Source organism: Onychomys torridus, chromosome 23 (assembly GCF_903995425.1).
Source record: "Onychomys torridus chromosome 23, mOncTor1.1, whole genome shotgun sequence".
Lineage (NCBI taxonomy): Eukaryota > Metazoa > Chordata > Mammalia > Rodentia > Cricetidae > Onychomys > Onychomys torridus.
This window is the reverse complement of record NC_050465.1, coordinates 66984791-67011574: the sequence shown is the minus strand read 5'-3', so window position 1 is coordinate 67011574 and position 26784 is coordinate 66984791. Positions and strand designations below refer to the sequence as shown.

The window sequence follows — 26784 nt, the reverse complement described above, 5'->3', positions numbered from 1 at the left end:
ACAGCATATTGTCTATGAACATTTGTAGTTTGTGTGTGTGTGTGTGTGTGTGTGTTTATATATATAATTTTGAAAAGATATTTTAGTTGAAATTATTAAGGATATCAGATCATAGCATGGCATTATTTTCTTGCTGACATTTATTCCTACGGTTGTACTAACACCGACAAATACATGAGGACAAGCTAAAAACTGATGGAACAGCTTATGAATATAACCTTAAGAATCCAGCCACAGTCAGCACTGCTGAGCATGCTCAGGGTGGGCAGTGTCTGAGCTCCCTGGGCTCCCTGGGGAAGATGTGTTTCCACCTGCTTCAGCCAATTGTAACCTGCAGATATAACAAAGAGCTTGCACAGACACAAGCAAAGCATTTTCCATGAAGAGAAAGGAGCTTCAGTTCCAAGAAAAACATTACCACCTTTCATGTCTCTTCATTACCAATTATTGTTCTCAACATCTTGTTTTTTGTTTGTTTGTTTTGCCATTATCTTTAGTAAATCTTCACATGTAGAAGGGAAAAGCCTTTCTAAGAACTTTACATCATTGCCAGCCGCCAGATTAATGTTCCTCCAGTTAATTCTCCTAAGAGATCTCTACCATTTTCCTCTGTCCTTGTCACAAAACAACTCTCCTGAGACCACTTTAGTTCATCACTCAAATCAGGAGAGTTGACTATGGCATGGCATCTGCCACCAGAGACAGGGCTTCCCCCTCATTCATTAATTCATTAACATTGCTGCTCTTTCAGAGGTCCAGAGTTTAGTCTCCATCATCCATGTACAGTTCAGAATGGCCTAAAAATCTAAGAGCAAGTGATTCAACACCCTACTTCAGGAACACCCAAACTCTCAGTTGTCCACACACACATACACAGAAATAATAAATAAATAATTTAACAATTCACTAAGGAGCTACCAGGTGCTGGGCACTGTGATAAGCACTGAAAACACGACTCAGGAGCAGTACCTGGCTCGTGTGCACACCTGATAAAGGACAAAGGAAAATAGACCATGCTCAAGGAAAGAGAAATTCTGTGAACACAACCAGCGTTTGGCAGCTCCTTCCTGGGCTCACCCAGGTATTTTACTAAGAATAGCTCTGATCAGGTAAGGAGATGAGCCAGCACAGAAGTTATGCCTTGATGTCTACTAGCTGGTATCTCCTGCTGCCCCAGCTCTCCACTCACCCCATCACCTCCACAAAATGTTCTCCAGCCTGCAGAACATGAGCACAAAAATCCCTTGACTTTCATAACTTAGTCACACAGAACTAGTCTAACAATACCCTCCACAGAACTTGATTTTTTTCCTTCTCCTTACCAAAAGTTTCCAAGCTGTCTAGTTGGGAAATATCCAATCCTCTCTCAGCACTAATGATGTAATGAGTGTAGCACAAAATGCTGATTCGCTCTTTCATCCAACTCCTTTTAAAATACTAAAAGATTCACAGAGTTTCCACTATGTCAGAAGAAAACGCCTTCTGCTCAGAAGTCCTATTTCTTTGGGTTTCACAGCTCTGGCTTCTCTTCCCCTTGAGCTTAATGCAAAGCCTCTTGACAGACCATTGCTCAGTGGATGTAGATCATGGAAAGATTACCCATTTGTTATATGAACTTTCTTTCCCCTTCTGCTCACCTCAAATCTACCTTCTCTGGGATACCATTTGTGGCTGGCCTAACGCTTCCATCCTCCTTCTCCAAACCACACAGCTGTTCACCTTAGACTCATCTGATAATGTTGTTCCTCATTTTAGGATATGTTCTCCTTCAGATACCTAACTCCAGGACAGCAGGAAGAGCACCTTGTGTTGGCTGTCTTTTGAGCACACAGCCCAAAGACCGTACACACCTCAAAGAGGAGGAGTGCTTGCTCTCTCCAAACTTCCTGCTCCAGACTGACCATTTCCCAACACTTCTACATAGAGATCTGTATTCTCACTTAGGGATCAGCATGAAATGGATGACTGAATCCCAAGGAAATAACCTGAAGTCACAGGGAGTAAGATTTGTAAACAGCAATCCAGTCACATAGGCCATTTGAACAAGAAGTGGATAACTGTAAAACTGTCATAGATACACTTGCACAGCTCTTTGAATACTCAGAGGTTCTACTTCAGGGCCCTGGACTAAAGACCAGAAACATTCTCAAATGATTATGTTGCAAATTTTTTAAAAGGTAAATATTTTAGCCACGATTTCTATTCAGATTTTTAATGTATCTTGTTTTACCCCTACACTTTTCCCAGTCTAGAAGTCTGGCACTAGAGACTGGATGGGCTTATACTTATGAGATACACTCTATATGGTTTGGAACATTTCATAGACATTTGAAGTAGTACTAGCCACCTGCAGGAAGGAAGGGCTCCCATGGATATTCTTATCATAGAAAGGGGCAGCTCAACCAAACACTGTGGCATGATGGAGTCAGACAGAGATCATAGTCATGTTAGTACATACCCCCCTTCTCAACACTGCAAGCACAAGACTGGAGTGAGCAGAGATAGCCTATGAGAATTTCCCAGCCATTAACCATGAAAAATATAAATACAAAACTGGTTTTTCAGTGGTGCTCAGTCAACCCAAAGTCCTCTCTGGGAAGGAATTTACCCACTATTACAACATCAATATTTATAAATGAATGATTCATTTTTCTCATATTCATCAGAATCTCACAAAATTATCATTCCAAGTTCTTGTGTGTACAAAGCACAAAACCATAATAACACTATCTGTAGTAAAACTGTAATAACTCAAACATGGAAGGAATTATGTGACCGCTCCCCACCAAAATGGAAATTAAACTAAAAAAGACTGTAAGGTTTTATAAATAAGAGGTTGAGAAGCTGAAAAATATTCACTAGACCATATAAGAACAAGACTGGGTTCTGACTTTACTCTCAATGGAGAAGATAAAATTCCAAAATTGCTGCCCAAAAAAAGGTGACTAAAAGAATATACAATCAGAAATTAATGGAAAGGTGTTATGGAGTTATATTAGGTAGTTAAAATACCATCTTTCTGGAGATTTTCAAAGTTTTCACATTTGAGACATACTTCCCCACCCCTCCACCCCCAGTGTGTGTGTGTGTGTGTGTGTGTGTGTGTGTGTGTGTGTGTGTGTGTGTGTGTGTGTGTAAGTCAGAGGACAGCCTCAGGTGGTGGTCCTCACCTTCCACTTTTGAGACAGGGTCTATTGTTTCTTCTTTCTAGCTGGACTATGGTCTTCTAGGAATTCTCCTGACTCTGCCTGCAATCTTGTCCTAAGTATACTGGGACTGCAGATGTTCACTACTGCATCCAGCTATTTCTTGGTTTCTGAGGATTTGAACTCAAGCTTGTATCAGAAGCTACAAACCCACTGAATCATCTTCCCAGTACCTACATTTGGGTTTTATTGCTATTTTGTTTACAAAAAGGATATTTACTTTCATATCTAAAAAATTTCATTCTTTTTCTTGAATAAATTATCTCTTGACAGTGTGTATGTGCATACACATGTATGTATGTGTGTGTATGTGTATGTTTGTATAATATATATTAAGCCCTAAAAATCATTTCTCAATTGTGAGGCAAGGGCCCACAGAGGTAGGTATATATAATATATGTATCAGTTTATTAAGGGATATGACGAGGAAACAGACTCACTAATACAAAGCAAGGTAGACATGCTAAAGATCTGCTGCTGATCCAGCTTCAGTTCCCCTCAAGGCCAATGGGGATGAAGTGCAAGATGCTTTCCACCACCTGACCTGGTCTCCTGACCACAAGAGAGAGTACAACCCCCTTTTTCTCTTCTTTTAAGTGATCATATATACAGACAAGAAGCCACGCCCCAAGTCTTCTACCCCAAAGCTATTGGCAGAATGAATTCCCATAACACTTTATATCCTACCATCAAGATACAGAAACAAAAATATTCCATGCCAGATAAAAGCATGTTGTTGACATATATCAGCAAAATGTCATAATGTCATATCATAGCCCACAGTGAATGAACAAGTTTTGTCTTCTTATAACTGAAGCTTGTATTGGAGGGCAGATAATCACTATTCTGGATGGCTTTCATTGGTCTCTGTTTTGCCTTTTCCCACTGTGATACTCGATAATGAGAGTTTTTTTTTTTAAGGTGAGTGGAGAACCATTAAATTAATTCAATGTCTGCAGTGCTGATAGTGTGGTATTAAAACCCCTAAGCACTAATGGATAGTGAACTAATTTTCCAAGGTCAAAGTTCCAATTACTGTGTGAATTCTCAAATGGTTCTATATCGTGAACCACTTCTGGCTTCCATCGACTGTGTTTGCATTGCATTATATGCACAGGAACATATGCCTCATGACTCCCAGTTTTCCATTCACAGTATCCTGAGGAAACAGAGTTTGAATGAAAATGAAAAAGCATCTCATGGCCTTCTTTCTCGCCAATACCCAACAAGCTGTCTCAACAAGTACCTGCTTTACCATAGGATGAAATGCATGAATCCTTGAATCCATGAAGCTTAGGGAAACCTCTCATCTGGAAGCAGAGCAATAGTGGTCTGTTTTATGCCCCAGCAGAGTATAGACCACAATAATTTCTAAGGCTTTCACCTACGGACTTGGACTTTTTGTTTAATCTTAAAAAGAAAAGGGTGGATTCTGAAAAATCATGACCCTGTACAAACCAATTGAAATCAGAGGGCTCCACAGGTCTGCAGGTATCTAATATCATGCATCTTACCAAAATTCTGAAGATGCTCTCTGTTTCACATATTCAGATCAAGTATTTAAGAATAAAAACATTTAGAGAATTTTGATGACTGCAAAACCTCATTCTTACCATCTCATTTAATATAATCATTCTGTGATTTTATTTCTAACACTCCCTTTTCTCTCAGGCTGGGGTACAGTCAGATCTTTCTCTATTACCTGACAATGTGGTTTATCTCCAAGCACTATTCCTGCTGTCTATGGACATCCCCCTCATTCCCTGCTGAACAGAATCCTTCTAACTCTCATAAACCCAATTTATCTCCTTGAGATTTTTCCTTAATCCTCTTTTCAACTCCATCCCATTGCTCAGAGTATTTATCTATCTGTATAATATGTTTGAAATTTGAAATTTTAATCAGAACACGTTACTTTAATGTTGTTTGAAAATCATATTTAATCATGTACCCATTATTTTAAACTTATTTAAGCATTTACCTAAGATGAACAACTAAGGAGCAAACTTTATAAAACTAGATAAATTAAAATGAACCCAGGTAGTCAAAACCCACTATCAAACATTGTACTAGGAGAAATGTAGAAAATTACTCGTGATTTATAAGCAGGGGCTCAGAGCATTAGAAGTCTCTTTACTTGGTTTCTTTCATTTTCTTTTCTGTTTTATGAGATTCAATAATAACATAAACCTGAAGATTTTGCTGTGACTCAAGCAAAACCAGGGGGTGTTTGAGTATGTTGATCTATGAAAGTAAGGCATTTGCCATGACAACTGGGACCGTGAGAAGGGAGTTGGAAATCTTTTAGAGACCCAAAGTGAAGCAACGGCCTTTATGTAGAACTATATAAAATTCCTAAGACTTTAAAATAATATTTACAACTGTCTTTTAGGGTTTTTTTCTACCAGGATGGAGAGATTCTTCCCATAATTGACACGACTTTGCTTTCTTTATCAGGTCTGCTTTGTGAACCTGGATGTAAACAAAGATGCCTGCAGCACAGAGCACCTGCAGCAGGTAAGAGCTTGACCTGGACCCCTCCAGAAGCCTGTGACAAAGGTCTATTATGCTTTTCTGTAGAAGCATAGATGATTTCACCACTGCCCATTTCCCTGACCTTGTCCTGAAGCTTTTCAGGCTGCCCCACTACATGTTTGAGTCTTACTTTTCCTTGCCTATAACACTGTTCAGGGAGGCAACTCCCCTTACCCATCAGCTTTTTAAAGTGACTATTCTGTCCTTTCTTCACTTTCACACCACAGTCTGCCATGCCTTTGCCTAGATATCTTATAATTTGGGTGAAGGTAGCTAGTCTTTCCTCTGGTTCTCAGGATTACTCTTCCCCATTCTTTTCACCAAATCTTGTCTCAACCATGTTTTCATTGTCATACCCTCATCACAAGCTTGAATATTTTGCACCTCCTAACAGCCAGCTTCCCCAAGCTCCTTCAAGGTTGAACCCTAGTGTAAATCATTGGGTGCATTAAGTCCTTGAATGTCTGGTCAGTTCTTTAGAAGCTGAGTATTGCCTGTGGTACAAGGAAAAGAATTAAGTAATGTCATAGTTTGTCATTACATACCCAAAGCTGAGCGCTTTGACCTCATTTGCTATAATAGCATATTTGCAGCTGGATTATCACACAACAATGCACGCATTGATTCACTTAGTTGATATTAGGTCCTCAGTTATTCAGGGCCCAGTCACAGTATATGCAGAACCTGAGATTACTCAGTACTCCTCTATTTTTTTTCTTGGCATAGTTGAATCAAGTTACTCACAGGGGTTACTCACTATAAAACTTACATCAGGTTCCAAATATTGTTCCCGGTGTAGCACTAGAGGTTTCAAAGAAAATTGGGCATATAACTTTATTCAATGGAGTTACGATGTAGAATCCTTCAGAGATAGGACAGAGGGGGTAGAAGCAAATTCTCATAATAATTGTGTTTCCATAATTTGTAGATTGATTTAGACAGTTTCCAGTTATGGCTTTGCTCACATAGATGGTGTGATTTGCGCAGGTTACCATTTTTTAGGCCATAGGCTATTTATGTATATATGAAAGTAATTATGACATCTCATTTACATAGGGTTCTATCAAAGAGTGGATGGAATAGGATGTCAAATATATAGGCTTTAACAAACTGTTTAGAACATAGTCAAAGCAAAATCAGAATTGCACATGATTATTTTTTATTATTGACTTTATTGGAACAGAAGATTACTAGCAAAGTCATTCTTTTATTCAAACTTGAAGAGGAAAAAATATTTCCTAACTAGTGTTTATTCCTATTGTGTAATAGTAAATGCCAAATGTTTACTTTGGAAAATTTAAAACCATAGTTTTTTTTTAAGCTTAAATTTTCTATTCCAACCTTAATTCTTATTATCTAGTTTGAAACAGTTTCTTTTCTAGATTCCAACAGGTTTTTTTTTTATATTTTGAGATTATAATATAATTACATCATTTCCTACCTTCCTTTCATGCCTCCATTTCCTCCCATGCATATTCCCCATTCTCATTTAAATTCATTAACTTTTTTTGGTTGTTGTTATTATTGTTATTATTGGTGGCGGTGGTAGTGATGGTGGTGGTGGTGGTGGTGTGTGTGTGTGTGTTATGTTTTCAGGGATGAGCATTTGATATTAGATAGTCATGCTCTTCCTTAGGGAGGACTATTTCTCCTGCTCTCAGCATTCCTTAGTTGCCTGTAGGGTTGGTTGCTTCTGTCTAGGATTAAGGCCTTCTGAGCTTTCTCCCTTCCATGTTAGCACATATATTGGTGTCATCCTTCTCAGGTCATGTTTTGGCAGCCGTGATGGTGATGCTTCATGGGCAGATTTACTGACATTTCTAGGAGAAATAATCCCACAGAAAACTTCTTGTTCCTCTGCCTTCCACAGTCTTTCAGCCTGCCTCTTCTAGAATAATCCCTGAGTCTTCATACAGGAGTTGTGTTGTAAGGAACTATAGACTAAGCAGCTAATATATCTATATTCTAAATAATAAATCATTTTTGTAGATGGAGCAGTTTAGGAGTACTGTTTTAGAAGTGTAAAGGAATCCTCCAAACTAACAAAGTCTTACCCCACAGAAACTGGTCAACGTTTCACCAGACCTTCCAAAACTCATCAATTCCATGAATGTCCAGCAACCAAAAGAAAATGAAATTGTCCTCCTAAGTGGGTTAGCCTCTGGAAACCTCCAGGCAGATTTTGACATTTCACAGGTAAGTAACATAGTTCTCAATCAACTGTTCATTTGGTGATGTTTCTGTAATCAGATGGACATGAACCCCAAACAGATGCTGTGCATGAGCTTTAGTGGAAGATACAGCAATGGCTCTGAACTGGACACTGGCCTTTCTCTCTGTTTCTCCCACATAGCACCACTCAGAGCTTGACAAATTTTTATCTCTGCATCAATTCTCAGATCCACAGTGTCGTTTCACTGGGGCTTGAGCAGATATACTGATCGTTGGTTAGTCCATTAGTCCACACTTTCTACTAAAAGGCCTAGATAAATATTCAAAATCAGAATTTTCTCCCTTTTTAGGAATAAGCCCAGAATTCTAGTATGCATCATTGGATTATCACACCATCCAATAATATCATTCTTCTGGGACTTATTTGTTCCTTAAGAAATACTGACTGAGCCAAGATTTTAAGTAAAGAATGTGGCTTCTGAGATGGAAAGGAAGTATGCTAGGCCCAAGGACTAAAATCCCAGAAGAATGTCATTAAAAATAAAGAAGGAATAAAAATAGTATATATTCTGACAATTCTTCTTACTTGCTGTTGTATAAACCATCACAACACTACTTTGAAGAATGTATTTAAAGCTTTTTAGTCAATTTTTAAGGAATGTACACATAAGGTATGCTGTAATAATATATACTCCAGTTCCAAATTAAAGTAGTGAGCATTTGTTATACACCAGAATATCAGCCCAGAAAGCCAACCTTTATTCAGTCTTGACTCTGAAGACTTAGTGTGGATCTCTAGTCTGTTTGAATTTTTTAATTGAGACATCAGTATAATAATATTTTTCATTATTGAAGAATCTGGGTTTCTGGGAGGTTATTGATAAATAGCTCTAAGTTCTAAGTCCCCTTTATATTCAGCAAAACAATGATAATCAGAAAAAAATTTTCAAGTCTGAAATTTCTAAGTACTTTTATAATACTTACAGACCTGTATTTCCTCTGCCTTTATGCCCAGGAATGACCTGCTATCTAATTAAACATCTTTCTGTATCTATGGAGAAGTTCCTTAATATTACAATGTAAACTCCAACTAGTTGTGGAAGCCAAAACCTGAGTAGAGAGGAAGCACTGCTTTCCAACGCTTGGCCTGACCGTGTACCTGTGCACTAGTGTGATCGTTTTTTACTAATAAAACAAGAATCCCATAGTACTCAATAATTTACATCTTGTTGGCCAGAGAAACAATTTGTTCCTGAGCAGCCAGCAGTTGGGATTTGAACCTGAGATTTGGGACTTTCTCAGCCTTGATTTACCCATCTATGAAGAAGAATAAATTTGTTTCTACTTTGAAATATTAACTTGGGAAATTAAATTTGTAAAAAGCACATTATTCAAAACAAATTTTAGTTTTGTTTAAAAAAAAAGGTGAAACAAAATTATAAGAAACCCAACATCCTACAGAAAAAGAAACTATTTTTTCTCTCAAATATCCTCTAAATTGAGAGTTACTTTATATTAGAATTGCAACACTTTAATACTGACTTTTAAAACAATGAGATAATTCAATCAATGAATAGGAAAGCTTTGCTCTGTAATCATATACTCTTGATTCTGAAGCTAGTAACAGGTCTTGTTAACTATAAACTTTACATGAATTCTCCATAAATTATCTGCTACAGTTTTAAATATAGCAACAATTGAAAATGTCATTCCTGTCTACTTTATAATACTACATCATTTTTTACTGATGTGCTCAGCTGGAGCTAACATTGGCGATTTTGAGTGTTAGTGGGAGGTCCCAATTTTCTTCTGATATATCTCTGAAAGCTGACACTGACATTAATTGGACCTGGCCTTGAACTGAACTTGGCAGACTTTGATTGACATTAGTTAAGATTCTTAATTAAACATAACTAGAAGGGCTGGAGACAGAAAAAATGACTGAAAAGAGACTTAAGTACATAGAGAATGTATGGTTTCATGTAACTAAGTAAACACAGGGAGTAAAACAGATTAAAGGACTTAAACCATGTTAGCGGGACATGGATTTTTTTCATAGTCTCTTTCCTGCTTTCTTTCTATAGGTCCTATTTATCGGACACAAGGAGACACTATCCTTTTGTGTTCAAGTTGACTAAAACTAACATTTCAGGTAGTTTTCAAATGTGTCACCAAGTTCTTTTGGTTGTCATGGGTCACATATTCATTTTTTTAATCAGTCACTCTCATTTGAGGGATGTACTGTTCAGATTGCCCAGGCAAGATTCATCCCTGGACTCATAGATGAACCTTCTGTGAATTTCTCAAACAGTAAATGAAGCAGAAAATTCTGCCTCACAGAGTATGAGGACAAAAGGGATAAACTACAGTCACCAAAGAAGCAAAGATGTTCCATAAGATATTTGAGAGTGGAGTCACCAATAACTCATTAAATGTCACATAATAAAAAGAATGTTCAACGTCAATCATGGTTGCACGCCACTATAGTCCCCACTATCTGGGAGGCTGAGGTGGGAGGACCACCTCAATAGTTAAATAAAATATTAAGAAAAATCAGTTACTTTCTGTTCCTGTTTGATTTCTGTTGTTACAATAAACACCATGAACAAAAGCAACTTATGGGAGATAGAGTTAAGATTTTAGCTTACACATATAGGTAATAATGGATTACTGAGGGACATTAAAGCAGGAACTAAAGCAGAAACCACACAGGAATGCTACTCACTGCCTCATACCCTTAGATTTCTTATTCAGCCCATGTACACCTACCTAGGGATGGTGCCACCCACAATGGGCTAAACCCTCCCTCATCAGTCATTAGTCAAGACAATCTCTCACTAATATGGCCACAGGGCAATCTGGTTGAGGCAGTTTACTTTGGGTTCCTGATTCCCAGGTGACTCAAATTTGTATCAAGTTGACAATAAGAACTAGCCAGGACACTCAGCTACAAAAGCAGATGTATTGAAAAGCTTATTACATACAACAGTCAGGTCTGCTCCTGTGGTTGTCCTTCCTATGAGATGAGGATGTAATTAACTATACATGCATGAGTTTGCAAAGGCCCAGTTATGGCCACTTTTCTTTTCAAACTTCACACAAGCCTTCTGTGGATACTAGATATTTCTTGTTTGGACCAAGGGACCATGAGGATGAAAAACACATCAGGATAACATAAACCTGAATAACATTTCTGCCTCTTCCACTGTGTACTTGTCTAGCCTTGAAAGGAAGAGTTAGCTTTTGCAACTCTACTTTCTTGTCTGTAAAAGTGCCATAGATCATCAGCCTCATAAATATATTGATCACATTGGAAATAACAAGATTTGAAAAGTACCCTGTAAAGCAGTGATTCTCAATCTGGGGTCACATGTCAGTAATATAGATGTCTATATTACTATTTCTAACAGTAACAAAATTACAGTTATGAAGTAGCAGTGAAATAATTTTATGGTCAAGGGACCACCACAACATCTGAGGAACTGCATTAAAGGGTCACAGCATTAGGAAGATTGAGAACTACTGTGTAAAGTATAAAATTATGTGATATGTCTTTATGTTATACACTGTTTTTTTATTACTTGGCTGCAACTCTTAGATTTCTTTTTTTTTTTTTTTGAGACTGTTAAAAAAGTACACTTTCTTTCTAAAAATTTCCAAAGCTCCTTTGTCACTGGCCTTTCCTGTGTGTTAGTGCTGTAGAGATCATTGGACCTCTTTCAGTGTGTGTCTTTATAATTTATGTTGGCTCCTTCTTCAAGAGAGCAGCACCAATGAGAAGCCTGAATATAGTTGAGAAAACAATTAACTCCATATCCAAAACACTGACAGAGGCCTTATTGACTACTCAAGATAGCAAAGGATAACGTTCTGAGCAAAGGTCTCTATTTAATCAAGAGAGGCAGCCCAGAAGATGAGAACCCCTCTATAAGCCTTTAGCCAAACTTCTTCCTGACCCCAGGCCCTAGCCTTCCTCCTACCCCTAAGCATTTAGACTATGAAAATATTACTATAATTTCTTCCCTATTTGACATTTAATTCTCTATCCAGTTTTATAACCAAGTGGTGTTTTATCCAAGGACCCGAGAACCACATCTTAAAATCAGTGCCCCCTCTCCCATCTAGGAGAGAATGGCCCCCAGATAGAGGGCATTTTATTTTTCTCTGTGTAAAGCCAATTAGCAAACACAAATGACCTTAAATCCCCATCGCTTTTTGTTCCATCGCAATGATGGTCTGGGCTCTGGGCTCACTCTGCTTATTTCAATAATGTTGAATAAAATCTTCCTGGCCTGTTCAACTTCAAACAGTTTGTTTTTTGCTATGATGAGAGAAATCTCAATTATATACTACATCCACTTGTTTTAAGTTAAACTTTCTTCTAAATGCCCTGTGTTCCAAAATGCCATATGATGTTTTCTCAAATAGTTTTCCAGGAGGAGCTCTGAAGATATTTCAAATATTTTTAAGGGCCCTTTTCCTTTTCACAGGAGACGATGGGAACAAGAAAATGGACACCAACAATTGTCTTTTATTGTCATTTCTGAGACTGTACTTTTCTTTCTGTTTTTAGTGTCCTTGGCTGCCAGATATCTGTTTGGTCCAATGTGCAAGAGGGAACAGACCCAACAGTACCAACTGCATCATCTTTGAGATCAACAAGTTCTTAATTGGTCTGGAGGTGGTGCAGGAGCGTCAGCTCCACCTGGAGACCAGTGTTCTGAAGCTGGAGGATGACACAAACTGTTCCCTGTCTTCAATTGAGGAAGATTTCCTTACGGCCTCTGAGCACTTGGAGGAGGAAATCGAGGTGGAGGACTACAGGAGCGGTAAGACACTGTCAGTAAAACTAGTATGTGCCCTGAGATGAGTCACCCCGCCCTACAACATTGTTAGTGGGCGAGTCAGGAAAAGTTTCAGGCCACGTCAATTTGCCTGACGCATCACAATCCTTACTTGCTGAGGTCTGATGAGGCAGCAATAAGAGAATGCTGGTGAACATGCTGACTAATGTATTTAAGATAGCTTAATGGTTGGATGGATACTGGCTCCCAAAAGATGCCTTAGGGGTGCTGAAGGAAATCTGCGTGCTCTAAGGGGAAACCTTCCTACCCACTAAGAGAAAGAAAGTCTCTTCCTAACAGAAAAGTTGGTTTCCCCGAAACTTTCAGGAAAGCCAGTGTTACCAACAGGAGCCAAGTTGGCCTGGCTTGGCTTTGAATCCCAGGAATTCACTTTGAGTCTGTGAGACCTAAGACTGCTCTTTAATCTCTTTTAAGCCTTGGTTTCCAAAAGTGCTTATAGTTAGTGGTGGTTGTGAGCTTAGAAGGGAATGACCCAGAATGGTGCTCAGCTGTCATTTACATCTACTGAGTCATTCACAGAACTCGGTGTGTCCCTCTTCCCACCTTAGACCACAAAGAAGGAAACTGCATAAAGTGTTGCATTGTTGTTGAGGCAGGTCTTATGCAAACTTCATTGCAAATCTTTGCAACAAAGCCATCATTCCCAAATACCTTCTCCTCCCTAAATCCCTGCATGTGTGTCCCACATTAAAGGCATTTCATAAGACAACATTGCATAACAAAATTCAACATCTGTATCACAGTCACTTTGCATGAGGTAACAGCCACAGTGCTGTGTTAAAGGGGAGAAGGGGAAACGGGGTGCAAATTTAGAAAGCAATTGTTAGTTTAGGACCATTAGAATCTGCTATCCAAAAAGTAATGATGGTTGGTCCTCGATTTCTCTTTACTAGGTTTTGAAACTATAAACGTGTCAGCTAATGTTTCGGAAGGTAAAAAGCCAAAGGAAGCTACCCAGGAAGGATGGGATTACCACAAGGAAAAGTTGCATTGTGCTTTGGGGGAAAAGCACGTTAGAAAATATCGTACACCCTCGATGAAAACAGAAGGATCAAAGGTAAACGTAGTAGCAGAGAGCACAGCCTTGCAGAGTCTCAGTCCTTCAGCCAGGTCCTCCCGCTGGAAAAGCGAAGCAGCAGGGCACAAGCAGCTTGCCACAAACCGCTCCTATCCCGAAAACATCAAAGGAGAAACAGAAACATCTCAGATGCTGTATATCCCTAGAGGCGCTTATCTCTCCATGGTTAAGAAAGATGGGCTTCCTTTGTGTGGTGCAATCATGGAGCAGGGCAGCGACCCCAGAAACCATGGTAGCACGCAAAACTCTCTTCCTCCTGTCCAAAATGGGGAAGCCACCACAGGGGAGTATGCTACAAACTTGGCCGAATCAGTGCTGCAAGATGCCTTTATCAGATTGTCTCAGGCGCAACCGACACTCCCCGGAGAATCTTCTGTCAGTTTCTCTGTGGGCAGCGCTCTGCTTCCCAGTGGCTGTTGTACAAAAGATACAGTGGTCCCGCGTTCATGGAATGAGCTCCCCAAAATTGTCATTGTGCAGAGCCCAGAGGGCAGTGACGCTGTCCTAGAGCCAAGTGTCTCCTACTGGCCTGAGACGGAAGTTTCTATTGAAACTTCAGGCATCTTTTCTGGAGAAAGCTCCAGCAGACCCACTCAGAGCGCCCTAGAAGTTGCCCTAGCTTGTGCAGCCACTGTTATTGGAACCATCTCCAGTCCACAGGCCACAGAAAGACTCACCATGGAGCAGGAATCCCTGATAACCAGCTATGCCCAGAGAGGCAGTGGAGTACAGCAAATTCAAATGCCACAAGTACTCACAGAACCTTCTGTAACTGACTATTCCTTCCCATCAGCTCTGTGTGGCGTAACCCAGGTGGCGAGCGCCGTGGCTGTCTGTGGCCTAGGTGAAAGAGAAGAGGTGGCATGTTCTCTAGCTCCAAGTGACCTCCTGCCCACATCTGGAGCTTCTGAAGAAATATCCTCAACTGGAAGTTTAATGATGGGGAGGAGCACAGAGCTGGGGAAGGAAGCCGTTGCAGAGGCTCTGCTCAGGGAGGCTGCTCTGGTTTTAGCACGGCCTGATGCATACAGCAGCATTGGAGAGCTTTTGGAATCTGTGAACAGGAGAATCATAGAAACCACTTCCCAAACCCAGACCCTATGCAAAGAAAACATTCGAAGGAATGAGCTGGCACAGACCTTATCCAATGTCATCCTCAAGCATTCCATTGATGAAGTTAACCAGAAAAATAGAACAGCTCAATCCACCGATGTAAGGCATCCCTATGGAACTCTAGACACCTTAATGGAAAGTGTGAACCAGCTGCTTCACAATGTGATATGTTTCACGTTCAAGAAGATGAGTCATCTTGTAACACTCGGAGAACATCCCACTGGCCTTTCTAAAGAGACCATCAGGTGGACAGAGTCAGAACCCTTAGGTTGCCAACCATTTGATCAGGCTGCTGCAGGTCAAGCATGGGCAAAATCTTCAGCATGCTCCAGCAGCCACCCTCTTAGCAATGCACATGGCATTGGCCTTGTCATCAGTGATCTTGTAGAGGATGCACCTCCTAAGCAAAACAAGGGTGGAGCAAGGCCAGGACTATTCAACAACCCCAGGCTGCAATCTGAATTCTCATGCAGTCACAGAATGCTTGATTCAACTGCTAAAACATCCTCCAAGGAAATCTATCTGAAAGGGATTATGGGAGAGGACTCAAAGAACCCTCACCACACACTGAGTTATGATGGCAATGAACAGAGAGCCTCTACAGAAATAGGAAAGTTGCCAAAAACAGGCAAGTACTACAGCAGCTCCCAGGAAACAGAAGACAGCATTGTTCCAAACACCCAAGAGAAATACACCTGTGCCACACCCATAAACACTGAAATTCAAGTTAACCAGCCCTTGTTAGGGGATGACCTGGTGTTTTCTGCTCAGTCTATACCACAGGCAAAGCAGTCTGAGGTATACTGCATCACAGACTTTGCCGAAGATTTGGCAGAGACTGTTGTCTCCATGGCAACTGAAATCGCAGCAATCTGCCTTGACAACTCCAATGGAAAGCAGCCCTGGTTTTGTGCTTGGAAAAGAGGAAACGAGAGTCTGGTGGCGCCTACTGGATCCTGCCAATCCTTGAAGAAGAAGAAGAAGAAGAAGGAAAACTCAGGCAGTGGAAGCACTGTGAGGAAACACAAGCCACCTCGCCTCAGTGAAATCAAGAGAAAAACAGATGAGCATCCAGAGCTGAAAGAGAAGCTGATGAACAGAGTCATGGATGAGTCCGTGAACCTGGAAGACACTCCTGATTCTGTCAGTACTTTTGCAAATGAAGTAGCAGCCAAGATCATGAGCCTAACAGAGTTCTCCACAGTGGATGGAGTTTGGCAAGCCCAGAACTGTTCCAGGAACCGGTTTCTGGGTGGCGATAGGTGGAACCGGCTGAAGGCCTCCAGCTGTGAAAGCATTCCAGAGGAGGACTCTGAAGCCAGGGTCTATGTAAACAACCTGGGTTTAATGAGTACCTTAAGCCAACCAGTTAGCAGGGCCAGCTCAGTCTCCAAACAGTCCAGCTGTGAGAGCATCACTGATGAGTTCTCCAGGTTTATGGTGAAACAGATGGAAAATGAAGGGAGAGGATTTGAGTTGCTGCTGGATTACTATGCTGGTAAAAATGCCACCAGCATTCTGAGCTCAGCAATGCAGCAAGCTTGCCAGAAAAGTGAACACCTCAATGTAAGGCCAAGCTGCCCCTCAAAGCAGTCCAGCACAGAGAGCATCACAGAGGAGTTCTACAGGTACATGCTGAGGGACATCGCCAAAGAAGGCAAAGACGGTACCTCCTCCAGACGAAGCAGCCATGACTGGGCCACGGGCTTACTGTCTCCTTCTGCTCGATCCCCGCTGTGCTACAGACAATCATCTATGCCTGACAGCAGGTCCCCCTGTTCCAGATTAACAGTAAATGTACCTGTCAAAGCCAACTCCTTAGATGGCTTTGCCCAAAACTGCCCTCAAGATTCTCTGAATGTACAGCCAGTCGGTAGAGCTTCCTCATCAGGTCTCTGCAAGTCAGACTCATGCTTGTATCGCAGAAGTGGGACTGACCAGATCACAAACATGTTAATTCATGAAACATGGGCCAGCTCCATTGAGGCTATCATGAGAAAGAACAAAATTATTGTGGATGATGGCGAGACAAGTGGTGTTAGTCCTGGTCTTGTTTCTAGTGGCTGTCCTTTGCAAGTAGAGAAGTGTGGAAGCAGATTAACTGCCAGCAGAGGACGCAGGGGGCCACCTCTGCTTGTACAAGAGTTTGTTGGTTACCAGCAAAAGGATGTTGTTTCTGAAAGCAATCATTCCTCAGTGTCATCTCCAAGCAAAACAACTCCTGTTAAACAACCCAGTGGTTTTGATCCTAGAAGAGAAACTTCTTCATGCCACAATGCCATAGTTCTCAAAAACCCTAAGCAGCCGCTTTGCTCAAGGGATGTACCTTTGATTCAGATAGAGACAGATCAGAAAGAAGAGGGCATTGAAGAAGATGAACCTATCCTTCACCAAAGTGGCTCCCTAGAGGAAAAAGAAGGGCACCCATCTGAAGAAACCATCCCAGATGTGGCCAGAAGTGGAGACACGGCCCTGAGCACCTGCCAAAGCTGTTGGTAAGTTGCCTCTGAAACCAGATAGGTGCATGTTCACTGGAGTTTACACTTCAATTAGTGTTATTCTAAATCAGTGGCTTTCACCCTGTGGGTCATGACCCCTTTGGGGGTCACACAACGCTTTCACAGGGCTTGAATATCAGATATCCTGCATATCAGATATTTTTACATTATGATTAACAACAGTAGCAAAAATACAGTTATAAAGTAGCAATGAAAATAATTTTATGGTTGGAGGTCACCATAATGTAAGGAACTATATTAAAGGGTTGCAGCATTAGGAAGATTAAGAACCACTGTTCTAAATCTTAGCTAGGAATACAGGAAAGTTATTGATGCAAAAACAGAATTCCTGAGACAGTAAATGACCTCAGTAGGACCATGTGCATGTGTAAGAAGGGAGATATTCCTCTCACATTATCCATTGACATTTTTTCCACCTTTCCTATGGCTGAGCCTGCTATAATTGTAGGCATAGGTCATGGCCCCTCATGTGCCTGCTGTTTTATTTTGTTTAGAATGCCTGATCTTCCATCCTCATCCAAGATCAATAATCCCTGTGGTCATCTTGTAGAAATTTGTTCATATGCCTATAATAACTCTTGGCTCAAAATGCTATATTTTTATTACATGTCACTTTTATGCCAGGAAGCAAAGTGAATTCATTTTGATTTCCAAGGGGACCAGGTCACTACCTAGCCCCTATAGTTGGTGCTCAACTATGCTTCATGAATGAATGGTTACTATGAAAATAGGGAACCAGTCAAAACATGATAAAGTTCTGATATGCCTTGCTATAAGCAGAAAAATTTCTTATTAAGCTAATCAAAATATACTTTGTAATTAATTGTGAATATTATTTGGAGTGTTTCTTCAGCATTAGATAACTGAGTCAGTACTGAAATGGGATGGTTAACTATCTGGAATTCAAAACTGATTTGATTCTATATTCATGGCATAATAAAATATCTGCCTACTGCAAGAGAAAGAAAGAAGGAAAGGAAGGAATGAAGGAAGGGAGAAAGAAAAGGAAGGAAGCAGAGAGGGAGGAAGGATTGTTACATAATTTACTTTTTAATTTCCAAAACAAATTGAATTCCTTTATGCAACAAAAGAATCACAGCACAGTTCTCCTCATTAAAGTGAGTACACCAATGGTTTGGTAGCTTTTGAAATTATTCATGGTGGTTGTCAATCAAAGATAATAATAATCAGCCACAGCAATGTTTAAATTTGTAAATAGTTAAATTTAAATAAATTTTAACTTTAGAATTGGTGATAAAATTATTTGGCATCTCTTCTCTAAAGAGTTCCCTTTTCTGGCTTATTCTAAGAGTTTCTATCGAGACCCTGTGTCCCACGAGTGCCGGCCCTTACAGTGCACAGTTTAACTGTCGTAGGGTGCATGCAGAGTTTCTCTGGAAGCTGTCATTTGGACAGTGCTTTTCCAGAAGACTGTACCCCAAGCAGCAGGAATGAAACTTGAGTCAGGGGCAAGGTAATTATCTCCCTCAGGCTGCACAAGGAATATGAGTCTCTTTCCTAACTTCCAGTTTCTGCACACTACTCACAAGGGACCATTGTATCATTCCTTTATTTTTAGTCCATAATTAAAGTTTAGTGAAACAGAAAATTCAAGCTTTAGGAACATACAGTTTGAGAAATAACCTATGTAGTCTTTTCAGAGATGCATGCCTACAGTTTGTTGTTTACAAAAAGACCATAATTTTTTTTCAGATATATGTAATTGGAATAAACAAGTTGAACATAACTATCACCAAATGTCAACAGTTCTCTAATGCTTGTGATGCGTAGACCCCTAAGCAGAAGAGATCCATGTTGAGGTGTTAAAATACCCCCAACATAGAGGGTTTTACCTGATGTCTTTGGTATAGGGTCCAGTCAGACATGAGAACTTCCTGTTAGACAGTTAGCACTAAGAACTTTCCTTTCCAGTTGGATAAACCCCAGAAGCACAGAAGGAGAAGAAAGCAAAAAGGCATAGGGACCAAAACCACAAAGCTAAGACTAATGAAGTTGGCTACATAGACAAAGAAACAAGGTTTCATCAACAATTGTTTGGCTATGGACAGTGTTCACCAAAGGTTTTGCTGGAGGGACTATGGAGAAATGTATCAGAGCTAAAGACATAAAATAGCCAATATGTCATTTTTCAGAACTGTTATATTTAGAAATACATAGAAAAGAGGAACACTTATTCCAGGTACCTGATTTAAAGTCAGTAGAAGCCAAGGAAAGATCAGTGAAGGTCACCAAATTAGGAAGCATCAAGAACTAATATCCAACAATATTTATGGTTGTAGACACAATCAAATAATGATTATCATTACACAGTTCTAAATTAAATGTCACTGATGTGATTCCTAAAACAGACTTTACTGAAAAAGTTGCAAACACTCGGTGCTCTGCACAAATAAAGCCATAGCTGACTCAGACTCCTGTTCTGTATAATCACCCAAGCATTCAACCTCTCCCTTCAGGATATAAATATATGATTCTAGTTTTCATAAAACTGAAAGAATGTAGAATATCCCAGAAATTCAAGCGTTGGCTGTAATTGCAAAACACAGAGACTAAGGCTTGAATATCATTTTTGTTTTGTGGAGCAATATAATCATCATAGAACATGAATTACACTACATTAAACTATATCAATTTGAACCAGTTTCCTAATCTCTTTCATTTTGATTTATTCACCCAGAAATGGGAATTGCAATATAATTCTTAAATTTAAATAATGATTTGTATACAAAACTCTTAATTCAATACTTTACTCATTGTGAACATTCAATAAATTCATTTGGTTGTCATTATTGTTTATGATGCCATTTGACTAAAAGTATATGGTAGCCTTTATTTCAGGAGATGTCTCTTTCCCCAAGGGGAAACCTGTCATGAACAATGTGAGAGATTTATTGAAACAAGAGAATTTCCAAGATTGCCAAGCAGAAAAATTAGTCACAGTTCAGTTACATTTGCTGAGCTCAGAGTTGCTATCAGGGGATTTGATTTATCAAAATAGCTGGAAACAGAACTTCATTCTCCATAGCAGAGTTCAGCCCACATACATGCAAGAGTAGGGAATGTGACGGAGACAGACAGTCTGAATGTTGTTTGGAGGTGGAGAAAGATTATGTCCTGAAGATATATTTAGGCTCCTCTCTGAAGGACATCTTCATAATTCTTTAAAATATGGTTAAAATTCAACATGATGAAATAAAACCACTTTCTTACTTTTTGATCACTTGAAGCTGAAGGTATATTGTGGAAATCATTCCCAAAAAAATATATTTATTTACTGTTAGCATCATATTTTGAAGATATATAGACAATAGTTCTTGATTCTTTTTTTATTTTTTTATTATTATTATGTGTTTTAATTTTATACATCAGCCATGGGTTCCCCTGTCCTCCCCACTCCCGCACCTACCCCCACCTTCCCCCAGGCCCTCCCCTCCATTCCCATGTCCTCCAGGACCAAGACACACCTGGGGATTCATTTAAACCTGGTGGATTCAGTACAAGCATGTCCTGTCCTCTCCTTCCAGACTGAGCATGTGTCCCTTTGTAAGCCCAAGGTTCCAAACAGCCAGCTCATGCACTAAGGACAGGTCCTGGTCCCACAGACTGGGTGCCTCCCAAACAGATCAAGCTATTCAGCTGTCTCACTTATCCAGAGGGCCTGATCTATCTGGGGGCTCCTCAGTTCTTGATTCTTTAAAGATGAAAAAAATAATATCCTGTTGGTGGCCACCACTTTCTCCTTAAAACATCATGATTTGCAGAGGAAAATGAAGAGCAGTTATTTAACTTTTGACACATTGATCCTCAAGCAGAAGTGATAAGCTGAATCTTGATCATTTACAGGATATCTCAGCCATTGTAGTAATCTGTTGTTTTGGAAACATGCAACAGACCTGGACAAATACAGTCAACTGGTCGTTGGCAAAGGAGAAAAGTGATATAGTTTAGAAGACAAAGTTTCTGGTCTGGAGAGATGGTTCATCAGTTAAGAACATTTGCTGCTTTTGCAGAGAACCTGGGTTTAGATCCCAGCATCCACAGTGGGGCTCACAAACATCCATAACCCCACTTCCATCTTCTGGCCTCTGCAGCCAATGGGCATGCACATGATATATGGACATACATGTAGGCAAACATTCATACACATGAAATAAAAACAAATAAATCATAAGAAAAAGAAAAGTTAAATGTTTACAAAAGCAAAAAAGTTTTTCAGTAGTCTCCATAGCAACCAGGTATCCATTGTGATGACTTGTCTTTATTATCAAGTTGGCTAGATTTAGATTTATATAGGAAGCACCATTCAAATGATATCTATAAAGATATCTCCAATTGGTTTAGCTAAGGAGGGAAGATCCACCTTGAATGTGAGCGGTACTCTCACATGGGCTGAGGTCCCAGTGCAAGTAAAAAGAAAAATAGGAGGAAAGTATAGGACTACCAGCATTATCCTCTCTCTGTATCCTGACTGTGAATGCAATGTGACCAGCTGCTTCAAACTCTGCTGGCATATCTTCCCTACTTTGGCAAACCATACCCTCGTATCATGAACCCAGAAAAGTCCTTCCTTCACTAAGTAGCTGTATTTGTCTCCTCATCTCTTGTCTGTCTTGAAAAGAGTCACTGTCACATGATGCTATCATGATGTTCGGCTTTACTCTGTATAGGCCCAAGAACAACATAATGAAGTAGCCATGGAACGAACCCTCTTTAAAACATGACCTTCAATAAGCCTTTCCTCCTTTAATTACTTCTCTCACGTATTTGACACAATGACAAAAGGCTGATGCAATGCTCAGCTATCACATGCCATTGGGAAATTTCAAATTCAAACAATTGAGTACAATGAATATCTATTAAGATGAACAAAAGCCAAACCACTGACAACATCAATTCCTGGATGCAGTATGTTACAAACTGTTGGTACAAAATGGATGACCGCTTTGGAAGACAGTTGCCAGTTTATTTCAAACTGAGCTATTGATGTTCATCTAAAAAAGAAAAAGAAAATCTGTGTGGATCTTTAAGTCAGCTTTATTTCTAATTACCAATACACAGAAATAATGTCTTAGTTACTTTTCTATTGATGTGACAAAACACCATGACCAAGACAACTTATGAAAGAAAGCATTTAGTTGAGTTTGTGGCTTCAGGGATTAGAATCCATAATGGCCTGCCAAGCAGAAACACTTGAGACCTGAAATTTTGATCTATGATTATAAGACAAAGGGAGGCAAACGAGTCCTTTAGACTCTCAAAGTCCACCCCTAGTGACACACCTCCTCCAACAAGGTCACACCTCCTAATCCTTTCCAGATTTCTACCAACTGAGGACAAAATATTCAGATATAAGAAGCTTATAGAGACAATTCTCATTCAAACCACTATATTCTTCAATAGGTGAATGGTAAAATACATTGTGGTACATCTTAATGGTGGAATAGTGTTAGAAGATAGGAAGAGTGATGGAGCCATAGAAATGAATGGAGTAAGCTTGAATGTTTGCTGTGATAACCCTCTTAAAGGGCTATAAACTGCATTACTGTAGTAAATATGTCTGCATCACTGCCATGGTTGAAAATACCTGTTTTCAAAACCATCAATTAAAAGTCTAACCACCACTACAAAAAGAAGCTGTTGGATGAGATGTAAGAGTTGCAATTATCTATGGATATAAGAATGAGTATTTAGAAGGCTGTTGGAAACTATTCTACTTAGTAGTAGGCTCCCCTCTAAGGCCTATGACTTCTCCAGCCACAAGTTATTGGCTATGTTTCAGGCCTGAGGAGGACAGAGAGAAGAGTGGAAAGGATGCCAAGTATGGCAACTCATCTATGAACTCTGCAAATAATAATAACTATGAAAAGTCTAATCATTGATGCAAAAGTGTAGTGAGCTGCCTACTGAGATATTTTTGTTTTTATATATTATTAAATATTATAAATGGTTATATCCTCATAAAGAGATACTGCCAATTGTTAAAAGGCTCAGTAATAGTTCAGTCTCACTGTTTCAGGTGCTCCTGCCCTTCCATACCCTCCATGGATGACATGGCAAGAAGTCCTTCACCAGGTTGTAGGCAGAAGTTTCTCTCCTCTCTGCCTGTTTGCAAATATGCAGTAGCCACTTCTTAAATAATTGACTGTGAGGCTTAATATTAATTACAAATGCCTGGACAGTAGCTCAGGCTTATTGCTAACTAGCTCTTACACTTAAATTAACCCATAATGTGACTGGGTACATTTTCTCAAAATGACATTCTAATTTTTCTTCCTCTGCATCTAGCTGGTGATCCTTGACTCTGCCCTCCTTCTTTCCAGCATTCTCAATTTAGCTTTCCTGCCTAACTTCCTATCCAGTTAGAGATCAGTCAGTGTTTTGTTAAACCAATTCAAGTCACAAATATTTACAGTGTACAAGAGGGTTATACCACAGCATCAGGTACAGACTCCACAGCCTCGAGTTCTCCCTTCCAGAACTGAGATCCAAATTCCTATCATTTATAAATGACCAAGTCTTTGGTCATTTTGTTATAGGACCACAAAATATAATAAAACAATCTTTACATATGTGTCAAAATGCATATAACATATTAGCAACAAAACTGTGCCCTAATGTCTACTATGTACTTTGGATAATAATTACAGCAATGGACCACTATAGTGCAGTATGTTAAGAGCAAGGAGAGGAAGAGAGCCTTTACATGTATGGGAGAAACTTACATGGATGGATGGTTGGATAGGTGGATGGATGGATGGATGGATGGATGGATGGATGGATGGATAGATAGATAGATAGATAGATAGATAGATAGATAGATAGATAGATAGGAAAGAATTCTTTGTTTTATGAGATAGAGTCTCACTAGGGCTGGCTTCAAACTCATAGCAATCCTCCTGCTGCCCCATCCTCCTAAGTACTGGTGTTATAGATGTAAATCACACCTGGCTTTTAAATATTCAACTTTTCTGTGAACCTAAAATAATTCTAAAGAATAAAGGATAATATACCTAAATAAAAACATTTTTGGTCAAGCAATGTGGCTCAGTGGTAAAGGTGCTGGATGCCAATTCTGACAGCTTGAATCTGATCCGCTAGACCCACACGATGGAAAATAAGGACTGGCCCCTATAAGATGTCCTCTGACCTCCATATATATGCCATGGCAAGCACATACTGAATAATTTTAATTAAATAAAGCCTCAAAAAAGCATTTTGTTCCATCAAAATCTCAGAGACTATACTACTAAGAGGCTATACAATAATGTTAGTGGAAGTTGGTAGATGAATGGAATATTGACAGTGACTTGAATATAGATAAAGGAACAAAGAAAGTCACAAAGAGTAGCAGGGTAGCCTGATGTAAAACACAGTCTTCTCATTTTATTTTGCATTTCTTCAAAATATACTATTTTAAGTACAAGAGGTTTATTTTATGGTATATGAAAAACTGAAATATATGTCACTTATGGTATAAAGGATAGGAGAGGGAAAACAGAAGTATGTTGGGTACAGGTCATCCATCATGTCAGTGTTATAATGTAAGCTATACATTGCATATAAATGTCAAAAATTCTGCAATAACCACTCAAACTGTGAAACAAAGAATTACAGTTATAAGTCAATACCTGAGATAAACATGAAAGTCTAAAACTTGATCAGTTAACTAAGAGGAATCGGGAGTGAAGGGTCAAAAGAAACTAAGACCTGATGGGACAAATATAAAACAAGATTATATATTTAAACCCAGCCTAACTGATGGTCACATTAATTATCAATGATCTAAACCCTTCAGTTAAAAGTCAGAGGTTATCCTTTTGCATAAGAAAGCAAAACCCTAGCATAATCTGTGTGCAAAAAATGACCTGAAATATAAAGATGCAAATGGGTCAAGAGTAAAAGGATAGAAAATAAAAGATTTTTAAAGGCCAAATAGCCCTCAGGATAAAGAGTATTATCCGGGATAATGGTGTTTTCTAAGGTAACAGGTCAATCCATCCAAAAGACAATCTTGTTGTATACAAAACCACCTAAGTAGCAAAGCATCAAATGATAATTTTAAAAGCTAGAAGGAAAAACAGACACAGCACCATACTGGAAATTTGTCATTTTTCTCTTAATAATTCATGAAATAATAAAAATATGTAAACATGCTATAAATGTGTGTGTGTGTATTTACAAGAGAAACTTTCAGACACAATAGGGCACATGTCAATAATGAACTCCGAAATGAGACAATGCACACAAGTCCAGCTCAAGCTCCATCATGACAAAATCCCAGCACATAAGGGGTCAAGTGGAGAAAAATCCCACCACTGGATGAAGAGCCTCTGGGAGGGGGAGAGCTGGCTTTCTTTTTTTCTATTGATGTGACCCTTAGTAAAGTGGCCACACACCAGAGCAGTCATCACACCCAAGACCCAGCTGGGCAACAAGCTGAACTCATGGGAAAAGAAGGGATAAGAAGAGGAAGACTTCTCAAAGTTGGGAGGGAGAAGTGAAAAAATGGAGAGGGAGGAAGGGGAGGGATTAGAGGAGGAGGGTGAATACATTCAAAATCCATTGTATGAAATTCTCAAACATTTATTAAAATATTGATTTTAAAAAAGACCAACATTCACAACCAACCTAATCTATACAATTTAAGAACAGTCTATCCCAACAGCAAAGTATACATTTTTTTTTTCAGGTGAACTTAAAACATTCGTCAAGATGTATCATAGGCCAAAAAGCAAGTCAATAAAAGAATTTAAAACATAAAGAATATATTTTCTCATCACACTGGAGTTAACCCAAAATTTAATGATAAAAGACGTATACAAAATCTTCCATAACAATTAGACATTGTTATATTTAGAAATTAACCAATTATCTATTGTTCACAGGGGAAGTTAAAATAAACTTCAAATGAAATAAACTTGTTAAAATTTGTGATGGGATGGTAATGCTATTTAGGAAAGAATCTATACTTTTAAATGTTTCTGGTTTTTAAAACAGAACAGTTATCATCTAGGCACTAAGTATCCATTGTTTAAAAACTAGAAAAGAGAAGGGACAATGCAGTAGCTCAGTGGGTAAAGCCTGAGTTTGACCCCCCCAGGACCCACATGTTAGAAAGAGACCAACTCCTGTAATTGACCTCTGACCTTCACACCCATGCTGTGGCACAGGCTCACCCACACACTTACACAGAATAAACAAATTAATGCAATAAAAATCTTTTAAAGGGTTATCAAATTAATTTTTTTAAAAAATAGCTGAAAATAAATCATCAA

General features: G+C 39.2%; 1 protein-coding gene across 4 annotated transcripts in view; it reads left to right on the top strand.

Moving 5' to 3' along the window:
- Positions 1-26784, top strand: part of LOC118573087 (SPHK1 interactor, AKAP domain containing) — a 162072-nt gene that overhangs the window by 120589 nt on the left and 14699 nt on the right. For all 4 annotated transcript variants that reach the window (XM_036173145.1, XM_036173146.1, XM_036173143.1 and 1 more), the window contains 4 exons: positions 5664-5723; positions 7803-7937; positions 12487-12742; positions 13672-17464. In XM_036173145.1, coding sequence (XP_036029038.1) covers positions 5664-5723; positions 7803-7937; positions 12487-12742; positions 13672-17464 — 4244 coding nt within the window. The remainder of the gene's footprint in view (positions 1-5663; positions 5724-7802; positions 7938-12486; positions 12743-13671; positions 17465-26784) is intronic.